The 11,675-nt window shown below is 45.1% G+C and overlaps 2 protein-coding genes across 3 annotated transcripts; both read right to left on the bottom strand.

Moving 5' to 3' along the window:
• Nucleotides 1-148: 148 nt before the first annotated feature.
• Nucleotides 149-4,219, bottom strand: agxta (alanine--glyoxylate and serine--pyruvate aminotransferase a). The gene is made up of 11 exons (XM_085349010.1): nt 3,882-4,219; nt 3,555-3,747; nt 2,791-2,855; nt 2,599-2,699; nt 2,453-2,523; nt 2,280-2,364; nt 2,099-2,197; nt 1,938-2,007; nt 671-766; nt 444-572; nt 149-347 (listed from the first exon to the last, which is right to left on the bottom strand). The coding sequence occupies exons 1-11, from the start codon at nt 4,038-4,040 to the stop codon at nt 240-242; spliced, it is 1,176 nt and encodes a 391-aa protein (XP_085205136.1). The 5' UTR covers nt 4,041-4,219; the 3' UTR covers nt 149-239.
• Nucleotides 4,220-5,101: 882 nt separating this feature from the next.
• On the bottom strand, nt 5,102-9,124 carry LOC146607703 (allantoinase, mitochondrial). 2 transcript variants are annotated; one of them, XM_085347574.1, is made up of 11 exons: nt 8,831-9,124; nt 8,529-8,680; nt 7,937-8,051; nt 7,678-7,824; nt 7,501-7,546; nt 7,269-7,362; nt 6,932-7,118; nt 6,696-6,834; nt 5,510-5,682; nt 5,410-5,442; nt 5,102-5,310 (listed from the first exon to the last, which is right to left on the bottom strand). In XM_085347574.1, exons 1-11 carry the CDS (start codon nt 8,975-8,977, stop codon nt 5,161-5,163), a joined length of 1,383 nt encoding a protein of 460 aa, XP_085203700.1. In that variant the 5' UTR covers nt 8,978-9,124; the 3' UTR covers nt 5,102-5,160. The 2 variants fall into 2 exon arrangements, with proteins under 2 accessions (XP_085203700.1, XP_085203701.1); XM_085347575.1 differs by having other exon boundaries at nt 5,288-5,336.
• Between the last annotated feature and the right edge of the window lie 2,551 nt (nt 9,125-11,675).

Genomic DNA, 11,675 nt, shown 5'->3' with positions numbered 1-11,675 from the left:
ATACGTTGGTTTGTTCTGTGAATGAACACAGCAAAAACAAAAGACCATAAAGCAGATGGGAGGGGGTGGAATAGGTTGTTTCCCATTAACAGAGACTGTCATGACAAGTTACTGTATTGTTAAAAATGTACTTAACTGCAATATATGTATGTATTTAACTTTAATATTTAACTGCACAACCACATGAGCACCAGATTTCATCCTTATGGGAAAATGATCTTTACAGCATTAGACACGTGTTACACTTTGCTCTTGTGACAGTGTTTCAGAGCATCTTTCAGTGCTGCCAGCACCATATCGACGTTCTCCCTGCTGCTGTTACATCCCATTAGTCCCACGCGGAGCACCTGGAAAACGACAAAAACATCCAATGTAAAACACACAGGCAGGAACAAATGTGTTTGGATGATGCATATTGGCACTCGATCATCATTTTCTCCTACCAAACCAACTGATGGTCCGAGCCCCCCAGAAATCTCCAGATTGTGTGTTTTCATTATGAAGCTTGTGATCTCTTTCCAGTCATATCCATAAGGAGCAACAATTGTAGTGACTGTTGGTAGCCTCAGACGCTGTAACAAACAGCTCATTATTTAATCTTATATAAGAAAGAGCTGCAAGCTTGATGTAAATTCCCATACAGATTATTATGATTATTCTAAAAACTTACCTTTTCTTTGACAAAAAGCTTGAGACCCATGCTCTCCAGGCCAGCATGGAAATATTCGGCTACCTTCAGATGTCGTTCCCATGAATTCTCCAAACCCTTAAAAAAATTGAATTATAGAATTAAAGCTAAAAAATTCACAGACAATTCGCAGACACTAGGGAGCTGCAAGTCCTTTACTCATCAACCATATCTCAATTTTCAGAGTACTGATCACAAAAGTGTGCTCTACAGCTGTGCTGTGAAGCTGCATGTTCAGCTAAATTCTAATGCTGGATGACATGAATATTTAACAGGGGAAAGTGTTTCATGTTCACTCTTAGACTAGTGTGTTAGCACTTTTCATATTAGCATTAGGCACACAATACCAAGTCTGGTGGGAATGTCACGTTGTTGGTATTCCAATCAAAGCAGTGGATAAATTAAATTTTGGCCTGATAACTGTTGGAGACTGTAGAAATATAACGATCCTAAAGTTGGTAGGATTAATTCTCTGAACATGATCATCAGTACAAGGCTGAAATATTTTAGCCTGCACAAAAGCCAAACATTTGTTCACTCATTAATTAATTATCTATTAATGAATTCATACACTACCGTGTGGCTGTTTTGACAAATTGCCCCTGACATCAACACTCTTGGGATCACTTAACCAAGTAAACCCCTCCACCATGGATCTAGAAAGCTGTGGTGGTTTGGGCATCTAACTACAAAAGCCACTTCCCTCTCCTCACCTGAGGAGGTGGCTGAGGGCTGTCTGATCATACCTGCTTAGACTCCTGTCCTGCAACTCAGACTGAGATAAGCAGGATAACAGATATTTTTCCCCCTCTATGGGATTCCCAAGACAGTTACTGAACCACATAGGATCCAGCTGCTTAACTGGAGCTTAACTGTATGGGCCATAAGAAGTGCTCAACTGGTGGGAGGTGTCTGCAGATTTCCTCAACAAACTGAGTTCTGCATCTGCAAAGTTCTGACTGCTGCAGCTGGACTAATTATTCTCTCTTTTTTGATTCAAGAAAAGTGAGGGGTCTATATTTCGCATTCACTCTGCAACTCATCTGTTTAATAAAAGTCAGGATTTTAATTGAAAATGTGACATTTGCTTAGTGACACCAAATGTTTTAGCTGCAGTGCTTTTATCTCAGGTTTCCACAGAGGAGATACACTCTGTTTCCATTACTGTATTCTGTGCTTCATTAGTTAATTGCATAAAATGTTAAAACTGCAGGCTCATGAACCCTTTTAATTGCTAGACATGTCTCACCTCTTCAACAAGGACAGACAAACTTTCCCTCAGAGAGTAAAAAGCAGTGACAGGACCTGTGTGGTGATATCTATGAAAAGAGACAAAGCAATACCAAATGATCTTAGTAATAGGTTAAAAGTGAGCCTGAAACACGGTCCAGTCTGCAGAGAAAGTCTTACACTCTTGATGGCTTTCCATCACATCCCCAGTAGTTTGCCAGCCAACTCAAATCCAAGTAAAATGACACAGGCTTTGTCCTTCGGCTGAAGATTTTTTGGCTGTGGATAAATTTACCTTTAAATACTTATGGTACCCTATTATTCTGAATGAATAAAAATGATAAAAATGTGCAGTTCTTACCATGCTCTCTCACTGAAGGAAATCGGTGCTGTACCTGGTGGAGCATTCAGAACCTTTTGGGAGCCTGTATACAGGATATCTATCTCTAAAAGTACAAACATCGACAGAAAAATCCACATATATTATTTCATAAAATAAAGACTGGAAACATCTGGCAGGATTTTTCAGTGCACCTTGCTGGTCCATGTAAACAGGGGCTCCTCCAATTGATGCCACAGAGTCAACAAGAAACAGGCAGTTATACCTGCAAGCAAATCACAAAACACCTATATCATCTGTCTAGCTGCAGATGTGGTGATGGCAAAGTGCTGTGTCTTACTTATGGCACAGCTGTCCGATGCCATCTAAAGGATGCAAGACTCCCGTAGAAGATTCTCCGTGTGCCACAAAGAGCAGCGCAGGTCTGTGTTTGGATAAAGCCTGCGGTGAGATAACAGTGTGATTACACAAGTGGCAGCAGTGACAGAAATGATTAAAGTAGCCTGATAACTGGAGCATCAGGAAACAATACCTTTTCCATCTCTTCAATAGTGAAGCAGCCACCAGGAGGAGCCACTATAGTGTTTACTCTCGCACCTGCAGGTTTGATACACATGCGTTTTTCTTAATTAACTGTTTTTTTAATTACACCAATGAAAGCCACCTTAAAAAGACAGCAGCAGTAATACTCTGTATTTTTATCATCAAATCCTGTGGAAAGACCTATGGGAGATTATTTAATTATGTTCCACAATGCTCCGTTATTTTCCTAAAAGTCAGTATAATGCACTGCCTGACATGTTCGTTACTGTGGACATGCTGCAAATACTAGAGCAGCTAATGAGTATTCACCATAGACTGCATATATGGCTCATGGTTCCCTTATTGTATGACCTCAGTAAAAACCTTTCTCAGGAGATTATAGGTTCAGCTGCTAGCACAACATTAAGTTAATGTTTTAAACAGCTATGATGGCGTCTGTGAAAATGTTCAGCTTGACTTGCAGTGTGCTTTGGTGTCATGCATGTTGTGCCTGTCACAATTTGTGTAACCTGGAACTCACACAATGGCCCGGGTGGAGGCACAGTTGCGTGAGAGAGACAGTTTCTTAGGCGATTTCAGAGATTAGCAGATGGCACACATCAACTTTGCTGTACATTTGGAAAAGGCGTAAGGCGAAAGTATTCCACAGCAAAAGCTCTTTTTGAACAGTGCCCATCTGTTGTAGGAAATTATATTTTTGAATTTGGTTATCTTCCAGGATTTGTTAGGTACAAATGATACAATGAGCCTTACCTATCCTCTCTGCCATCTCAGCTGCTCTCTCCCCCCAGATTCCATTCACAGCTACAAGCACGCTTTCCCCGGGCTCCACTGCATTGAAGATGGCGCACTCCATAGCACTGTGGCCGGTGCCACTCACAGCTAGAGTCATTTTGTTTTGAGTCTGGAACATATACTGGATCCCACTCTTGATGTCGTTCATTATCTGTAATTGAAAAAGTTTGGTGTAACGAGTAGCGATCTATCTGATGTTAGAACCATTCCCAATCTTTGTCTAGCACAGACAGCATGCAACCCAAATATAGATCCTAGTCATTGGTGTTAAACCTCTGAAGTTACCTCGAATATCTCTGGATGCATGTGTCCAATGACAGGGTTAGCACCAGCCTCCAAGATCCGTGAAGGGACGTTTGAAGGTCCCGGTCCAAACATGTGACGATAGGGAACAGTCAGAGGTTTCTGCAGGCATTTTGGTGGCGGTACAGAGATGGACGACATCTTCCCAGCAGTGTAACAAGCAAAACAAAACCGCAAAGAGCCGTGGAACCAGAGAAACCACACCTCAGCTTAACACACCTCTCTTTCTGACCAGTGAGCACCACAGGTCAGAAGACCATCATAACATGTTCTGCTTTTATCTTTCTCTTCTTATGTCAACACTTGTTGGTCTCTCTGTGTAATGAGCTCGTGTAGTTTGATTTGTTCTCATTTTTCAAGATAAGCAAGTGATCCTGCATGTCCCGAGATGTTAATCATTGACCACCAACTGAGTCTCAGGTTTAACTATTAAACTGCAGTGTTCCTAAAACATTAACAGAGTTTGTTTGCTAAAAAAAATTCACTTTGTAAGATGATATTTTAAATGCATTAATGAACCTTAATTAAATCTATTACATCTCGGGTCATTAAGAACCCAACAATTCTCTCATAAGGAAATAGTTGATGAGGAGAAACTCATTTTTAACAGGATGAAATCTCCTGTTAAAACAAGACTCACAGTGGACAGCCTTCTACTTTTAAATATCCTAGGAACCACAATCAAATCAGCAGTCTGTGAGTAAAGTGCTCTATTGGGAGAGTATGGCCCTTTAAGATTTGTCATTATTCAAGACCTTGTATGTGAGGAGAAGGATTTTAAATTAGATTCTGGATTTAACAGGGAGCCAATGAAAGGAAGCCCATATGGGAGAAATATGCTCTCACTTTACTCCCTGTCAGTCCTTTCACTGCAACATTTTGGATCATCTGAAGGCTTTTCAGGGAGCTTTTAGGACAACCTGATAATAATGAATTACAGCAGTCCAGCATAGAATTAATAAATGCATGAGCTAGTTTTTCAGCGTCACTCTGAGAAAGGATGTTTCTAATTTTAGAGATAGTGCACAGATGAAAGCTTTTGCTTGAGTATTCTTTTGAAGTAAATATGCGGCATCGTAATTACATTTTTCTGTGCAGTTAAAATGCTAAAGTTCAGCAGAAGTTTTAGTTTTTTAAATGACCCTTAGGCCAGTTTTTGTTTTCCATTATTATGAGGTCAATAACTTTTTAACCATCACTCAGTGAGAATCAGTGGTGAATTGAATATTTGAGGTTTATTATGACAGCTTGTCATTGTGCTTCACAGTTGGGCCTGATTTGTCTTCTGAGGGATGAGGAGATGCTTCCCCAGAGGTTCGGCGCAGAAGCTGCCATCTTCGTACACGAGCCGTCCCCTCAGGATGGTGGCGCGCACGGCCCCTTGCAGTTTGAGGCCAAGGTAAGGAGTCAGCTGATTGCACAGTCACAAACAGCAAACTGTTATACAAACAACACTCGTCAACTCATCATACAGTGTTTATGTTAAAATTTTCTCAGTGATTGTATTTACCTTGTTTTTATGATGTATGTTTTCTTCTTGAATCTGTGAAACACAGCAAAGGATGAAAGACATCTGCCTCAGGATATGATGACTGTTTATGGTTTCTTACCTCAAACTCTCTCTCTGGGTCCCACACGACCAAGTCGGCATCATAACTGGGGGCAAGGCAGCCCTTCCGGCTGTCGAGGCAACACAGCTGAGCTGTTTTTTGGCTCAGGAGCCTCACAACATCAGGGAGCTGAAAACCTCGTTTACTGGCTGAACTCCAGAACAGAGACAAGCCTGAAAACGATGAGAGTAATAAAGAAGATCACTGAGAACTGAACTGAGACTAATCAAATCAGAGTTTTTCCACTCCTTAATTCTATTTGTCCTTTAATAATAAGATTGTATGAGGCGAAACACTGCGTATCACTGTCACGAGACGTGTTGGTGTCACACTTTGACCGCTCTCTCACTGAGGCAGAACAGTAAATGATTGCTTTAAACTGGAACTCGTTCATGTTTACCTTCCTGTGAACTTTGACTGACTGTCAGTGATTGTCAAAAGCATTATGGGGATATGTGGGGGCAGGGGGCAGCTAATCCAACCCAAAAGAAAAGAAGCATATCCCTGTAATATTCCACGGATTAGAATTCATTTGTAATCCATCCATCCATTTTCTTCTGCTTATCTCATTCAGGGTCGGGGGGTTGGAGCCTAACCCAGCTGTCATACAGTGAGAGGCAGATTACACCCTGGACAGGTCACCAGTCTGTCAGAGGGCTAACACACAGAGACATCATCTCTTCTATTCATATCAAGTGGTTGATTCTCACTAGAGCGTTCACTATTATACGAGGTACTATAAAAGTGCTGAAAGTGCTGTGATTATAATTGTATTGTCTGAAACACTACGTTATGTTGCAGTAGTTGAGTAGAATAGTTTCTCCATCTGCAGTTACTATTGATGCGAATGCCTGTTAACAATTCACATTACTGTCATCCAAATACAGTTTTGGCATTTGGTCTTTCCATTGCACCAAACAAATACTTGGAAAGCTGCAGCAAGACCTCCTCAGGATACAGAACAGATCACGCATCTGACATGACATTAATTATGGAGGAGAGAGGCTTGCTGAGGCAGCAGTAACTGCAGGCAGGTGGCATCAACTTTGCCGGTATGATATGCAGAAAGGGTTGATATAGGCTGCTGAGGTCCCGGGACTGTGGCAGACATTAAGGTCTGCCTGCCTTTTTGATAGTTGCTACTGAATATTAAATATTCTGCATTTGTGTTTGGACGAGTCAGTACCAAACTGTAAAGAAGAAATCCCTCCCCAAGCCTGTGTGAAGTCTCCACTGTCCAGTTTCTTCAAGTCGGTGGTGCAGGGGGAGTGGTCTGAGACCACCATGTCAATCTGTCCAGCTTTCAGCGCAGACCATAGCTGCTCCTGGTGGGGGAAAAAAAAATTCAGTCAGAGAGTAGCTTTTTGTTGTTGTTTGCTGAAAATAGTCAACTTTGTGTCTTCTGTACATATGATTGTTTACTCGGTTAACAGATCCTCTGATGGGTGGGCAGCACTTAAATTGCGTGGCCCCTGCAGGTATGTCTTCTGCACACAGGCTGAGATAGTGGTGGGTGGTCTCCACAGTCAGAGGAGCTCCAGCCTGCCGTGCTTCCTCAATCAGTTTCAGTGGCTTTGCAGAAGACAAGTGAACTATGTGGCAGCGAACCCTGGAGCAGGGATATTATAAGAAACATCAGTGTCTCCCTTTGGTTGATTTTCTTATGGAATGACTCTATTTTTTCCTGCTACAAACAGAACCTATACAAATATATGAACTATGATATTATGGTTATTCGTTAACATGATGATTTTCTCACCTGTACTGCAGGCAAAGCTCTGTGACAACACGAATAGCTTCGGTTTCCATGACGTCTGGCCTGGACCGCAAGAAGGTGGAGTACTGGCAAGGGTCTAACATGGGGTTGGGTAAGAAAATATCAGTGTTTATTAGTGTAAAAACAAATAAAAAGGATAAAGGATGAATGAATTTTGGACACTGACTACATTATATTTTTAAGTATTTTCATAAAACACTGTAATGATTGTTACCACCAGTCTCTCCTTTTCCTTCCCAAACGTCCCTCTCTGCATGAAACTGGAGGAGACAGGAGAAAAAGGCTTATTTTTTTATTTCATCTGGCAATGTTCTGTGTGCAAACTAAAGGCAAATCACACACAGAGTAAGAGAACTTAATGTTACGTAAGATGTTTTGGTTTGTAAATTACCAGCAGGACGCTTCCTGTGCCTTGCAGCTGCTTCATGGCTGTATGTAGATCGCTGTCATTTACATGGGGGAACTCATCCACCCCGCTATGGATGAGAAAACACTTGAAGCCAGCCACTCCAGCCTGGATCATTGGACGTAGATGGAGCTGCAAGGAGACATTCATGGAGCGTTTTCTTTAGTCTTGATTTTTTGTGTTTGCTTTTTTACAACCTGGCCTGTTTGTAGAGTTCATCATGCTAAAGCTGTGCACACATTACCTGATTGCCAGGGACCACGCCTCCCCAGAAGGCTACATCCACAAAACACTTCCCTGTTGCCTCCCGCAGCTTCTCGTGAAAATTTCCAAGAGTTGTGGTGGGAGGGATGCTGTTTCTGTGTGAATAACAAAGGCCTGATGAGAGCTTCATGTCTACTGTTTAAAAATAATCTTTCTAAAATGGTCCCAGGCCAAAGCCAAAAATCTTTTCAGCCATAGAATAAAACATAAAACTGATAAAGAAGACATGTTACGTTACTATTACTTTTTTCATTATTTGTGCTATATTTAACCCGTCAGGCAAGACTGCATCGTTATGTTTTGTTTTCTAGCTTTAAACTTTTTCCAGTTACCCTAAACTCATTCACTGTAAGTATAATTCTTAGAATAAAGTGTTGCTCACAAATAAAAATTTCAGCCTTGACATTTTAAACCAAGCCATTGACGTACAGTGCTTCTCAGATTCATTTTGATGTTTGCCTGAGGAAAACAACATTTATTTTGCAGTCTGTTTACCCTGCACGCTCTGCCAGTGACCTTGTCTGATCAGACTGCAGGGACTGATTTCTGAATTGGTGAAGTCTCCAACTTACAGCGGCATGTCCACAATCGTCGTCACCCCTCCGGCTGCTGCAGCTCTGGTGGCGGTCCAGAAACCCTCCCAGGAGGTACGGCCTGGTTCATTCACGTGAACGTGGCAGTCTACAATGCCTGGCATCACCACGCTGTCACCCACATCCAGCACCTTCCAACCACAGAAAAGTTTTTTAAACAATGCAATGAATCAAGCATCTGAGAGAAATAAGATCTTCAGGAGTGTTAAATCAGTGAATTACAATTTTACAGACAGGCGAATTATCCTGAGCAGTGTTCTGAGAAGTGAGACCCAGCTTACCTGACAGGCCACATCCTCAGAAAAGCTGCAGCTCGAGACCATTTCATGTATCTTCCCATCCTTTATAACTACAACTGCAGGACGTACTTTGTCACCATCCAGCACCCTCGTACTCCTCACAGCACTGACTGTTGATCCGAGTTCCATGTTTCTTTTTTATTGACTGTTATTGAGTTGAGTACCCTAGACTCTCACTAATATTCCTCTGAACTCTAGATAAAATCTGAGCAGCTCAGTTGCCCTATGTGGAGGCACAACCCTCTACTGAACGGGCTTATTGACCTTTGTTTGGCCACGTGACATGCAGGGCCAGTCATGCACGGTTTGTCACGGAAAAGAGGGACCCAGGCGCGGTTCTTGCTCACAGAAACACAGTGCGTTTATTTACAGTGAAACAGACAAGTCCAACAATCCATTCAAAAGTGCAATTTTCCAATCGTGCTCGTCCCTTGCTCCCAGTGCGTTCCGTGTAGTAACTCCCTTAGTGTGTGTGCTCCCCAACTCGCTTCTCCGCTCGCCCCTCCTGGAGGAAGAAGGAAAATCCAGCGTTAGCCACACGCTAGCCGAATAACACACTCACACTGCTCGCACAGACTATACCAGTTCGGAGTAATAATCCCACGTCGACTGTCACCGTGAGTCCAGGTTAAATACCCCTTTCTAGCCTGGAGGAATGATTACCAACCACTGGTCAGGTAATCAGCTGCAGGTGGGCCGGCAACAGCGAAGAGGGACTCCCAATGACGACAGTCGCCAGGACACGCCTCTCCCACGGCGCGCACTTCCGTAAACAACCCCGAGGGCCAGGGAGGGAGAAGCAAACACATATACAGAAAACATAAACACAAGCAGGGTCGTCCGGAAAGGGCCGTCCGACCGTGACAGTACCCCCCCCTCTAATGGGAGCCTCCGGGCGACCTGGCAAACTTGTCCGGATGCCGGCGGCGGAATTCTCTCACCATGCGATGATCGAGAATGGCAGACCGCGGCACCCAAGAACGTTCTTCCGGACCGTACCCCTCCCAATCCACCAAAAACTGAAAGCCCCTACCGCGGCGCCGGGCATCCATTATGCGAGTAATGGAATACGCCGGGGCGCCGTCGATAATCCGGGCGGGTGGCGGGGGCCCAGGGGGCGGGCACAAAGGGCTGGTCCGGACGGGCCTAACCTGAGAAACATGGAAGACGTTATGTACCTTCATAGCAGGCGGAAGGGCCAGCCGGACCGTCACCGGGTTCAGGACCTCCTGGATGGCAAAGGGGCCAAGAGACCCGAGGGGCCAGTTTCTTGGACTCAGTCCGAAGAGGGATGTGCTTGCCGGAGAGCCACACCCGCTGGCCGACCTGATAATCCGGAGCAGGAGTGCGACGGCGATCCGCCAATGCCTTGTTCCGCTCGGCCGTTCTCAGGAGTGCTGCGCGCGTGGCCCGCTAGACCCGACGACAGCGCCTAAGGTGGTGCTGGACCGAGGGAACCGCCAGCTCTCCCTCAGAGATGGAGAGGAGAGGGGGTTGATACCCCAGCGACGCCTCGAAGGGCGAGAGTCCAGTCGCTGATGACGTGCTGGCGTTGTGGGCATACTCCACCCAGGCCAACTGCTCGCTCCAGGTCGCTTGGTTCGATGATGCGACGCAACGCAACATGGCCTCCAGTTCCTGATTGGCCCTTTCGGTCTGACCATTAGTTTGGGGGTGGAACCCGGAGGACAAACTGACCTGAGCTCCCAATTCTGCACAGAACTCCTTCCAAACCCGCGAGGTGAACTGAGGGCCACGGTCGGAAACGATGTCCTGGGGTATGCCGTGGAGCCGAAACACATGCTGCGTCAGTAACTGGGCCGTCTCCAAGGCAGAAGGGAGCTTGGGCAGAGCAATGAAGTGGGCAGCCTTGGAAAAACGGTCAATAATGGTTAGAATAGAGGTGTTACCTGCAGAGGGAGGCAAGCCGGTGACGTTTTGGAGTGGGTAACGGTCGCAGGAGGCCAGAAGCAGGCGAGTTGGTGGTTTTGTTCCGTGCGCACACCGGGCATGCCGCAACATAGTTCTGGACATCGAGAACAAAAGAGGGCCACCAAAACAAACGTCGTAGAAAGGAGACAGTGCGATTTTTACCTGGGTGGCACGAAAACTTGGCAGTATGTGCCCAGTGAATGACCTGACTACGCGCTGTGGCCGGAACATATAGTCTCCCTTTCGGGCCCGTGCCAGGGTCGGGCTTCTGTCGCTGGGCGTCCCTGACCACCTTTTCAATCTCCCATGTTAGTGCACCCACAATGCAGGTGGGGGGCAGGATGGGTTTTTCCTTCTCGTCCTCATCGGTCACGGGTGCGAACTGGCACGACAACGCGTCTGGCTTAGTGTTCCTAGAACCGGGCCTGTAAGTAATGGAGAAGTGAAAACGAGTAAAAAATAAGGCCCACCTGGCTTGTCGGGCGTTGAGGCGCTTGGCTGCCTGGAGATACGCCAGATTTTTGTGGTCCGTCCACACCACGAAAGGCTGCTCAGTGCCCTCCAGCCAATGTCGCCATTCCTCAAGGGCCCACTTGATGGCGAGCAACTCCCGGTCGCCCACGCAGTGCTTTCTCCTCCGCCAGGATCCAGAACTCCACGGAAAAGTCAGCAACACTCCTCCTACCTTGCTTCAGAGAAAACATGCGATGACCTGCAGCATCCGAGCTAGCGCCTTTATCAAACACACAGCGAAACTTGCTGAGAAAGACGTCATATGACACAGAGGGCTGGGTATTTAAAACTGCCTGAGCCCATTGAAGCGCCCGCCCAGTCATAAGTTGCACCAAATAAGCGATTTTAGTAGAATCAGAGGCAAAGGCACAAGGTTGCTGTC

Source organism: Diplotaxodon limnothrissa, linkage group LG23, assembly GCF_057381915.1.
Source record: "Diplotaxodon limnothrissa isolate DT_005_m linkage group LG23, D_limnothrissa_male_GT1.1, whole genome shotgun sequence".
Taxonomy (NCBI): domain Eukaryota; kingdom Metazoa; phylum Chordata; class Actinopteri; order Cichliformes; family Cichlidae; genus Diplotaxodon; species Diplotaxodon limnothrissa.
The sequence above is the reverse complement of the archived record's forward strand: the minus strand, read 5'-3'. Positions and strand labels throughout refer to the sequence as shown.